We start from the raw sequence: 1,480 nt of genomic DNA, 5'->3' as shown, positions 1-1,480 counted from the left end.
AAATAAACAGCTCAACTAGCAGACAGAATTGGGCTTTCATGAATGTATCGTTTGTCAAGTCAGAGATAGGATTTGAGAAACAGGTACTGGGTGCACTCTGACAAGACTGAAACAGTTTATTGCCAGTGAACCTTTATATCTCACTCCTAGATTTTAGCCATAAGAGTATGTTAACCTTCACCACAGAATTAGTCCAACAGTTTTGCTCTAGTCTTCTGTGTGGCAAGCTCCAATGTCCCCTTTAAAGTACTCCGCTACCCATTACTAGAACTGCTAAATGAAACATTGCAAGAGGCAAGGAATTTAGGGCAATATCTTTTATTGAATTAACAGCATAAGTGGAATAGAGTTAAGCAAGCTTTTGAATGCAAGACATTTTTCATCATTAACATATACTGTACTAGTTTCTTTTGGCATAAGAATTTTTCCTCCTACTTCTATATTCCCCTACCTCTGCAGGAATTTATCCTTTCCATAAGTAGGTTAAATAAAGAACATACATACCTTTGTATCCACCAGGGGAGCGGTATGAATTGGCTAGTGATCTCCCACCTCTGGTAGATCCTCTAACAGACCCACGACTATTGAGATAAGGCTGAGCAGGTCTGGGGATAACATTAGTCTGTGCTGGGTAAAAGGCAAGACTACCATTGCTGACCGGAACAACTCCATCAGGCTGATAATTAACTGCTTAAGACAAAAAGCAGAGATGAATTTAAAGTTTAGATACAGCAATTCATTATAGCATTTACTTCAGAAGTTCTCTGTACTAAAAGCTTAAAGTTGGATTTGGTTACCCTTAATCCACTAAACAGTTTTATTTTATTTCCAGTCCCAGAGAGTTCTTTTCATTAACTCTACAGAAATCTGATCCATGCCTTCCCCCCACTGACCAAATGTAGACAGCACTAGTACTATACTGCTAAACCCTCACTCAGAAAATTGGGATCAATCTACACTGCACAAATATGCAGAAGGAAAAACATAGTATACAACAGGACAGAATGGATTATATTCAGTAGGTCAAGTTTATCCATTTTTTGAACAATGAGCAGGTCATGGAATAGAAGCCTGAACCCCGACCCCTCTTGTAGAGTATACTGTGTATACACTTTACCTTCCACAGCACAGGAGCTCAACACTGACTGAAGGTCAATCTGGATAACGTACAGCAAGCCCAGTTTCCTTTAAAGTCAAGTCAATCCTACCTGGTGCAAGCCCTACATTGCTAGTAACAAGCATTCCTGCTAAAAGTTTCCTGGTACTGATAGATCACCATTAAAAATCCTTCAGAAACTGTGTAGCCAAACTATGAAAAACTTTAATGTACAGACATTTTTACTATGAATAACTGGTGTTACTGGAATGACTTTAAGACTGCAAAAGGATTACATGGCATAATACCCTGCATCAGTCCTCTAACTTGAACTGAGCTGGAAGCAGAAACCCACATTAGATAGCATTTGTTGGGGGGGGGGGG

General features: G+C 39.4%; 1 protein-coding gene across 1 annotated transcript in view; it reads right to left on the bottom strand.

Annotated features, from left to right (window-relative positions):
• CAPRIN2 (caprin family member 2) overlaps positions 1-1,480 on the bottom strand; it is a 102,487-nt gene that overhangs the window by 22,274 nt on the left and 78,733 nt on the right. The window contains exon 19 of the mRNA XM_019515482.1: positions 505-687. Within this exon, the coding sequence (XP_019371027.1) occupies positions 505-687 (183 nt within the window). The remainder of the gene's footprint in view (positions 1-504; positions 688-1,480) is intronic.

The sequence above is a fragment of the Gavialis gangeticus genome, unplaced genomic scaffold (genome assembly GCF_001723915.1).
Source record: "Gavialis gangeticus isolate Ggan-Ray unplaced genomic scaffold, GavGan_comp1, whole genome shotgun sequence".
NCBI classification, from domain to species: Eukaryota; Metazoa; Chordata; order Crocodylia; family Gavialidae; genus Gavialis; species Gavialis gangeticus.
This window is presented reverse-complemented; position numbering and strand designations above follow the sequence as displayed.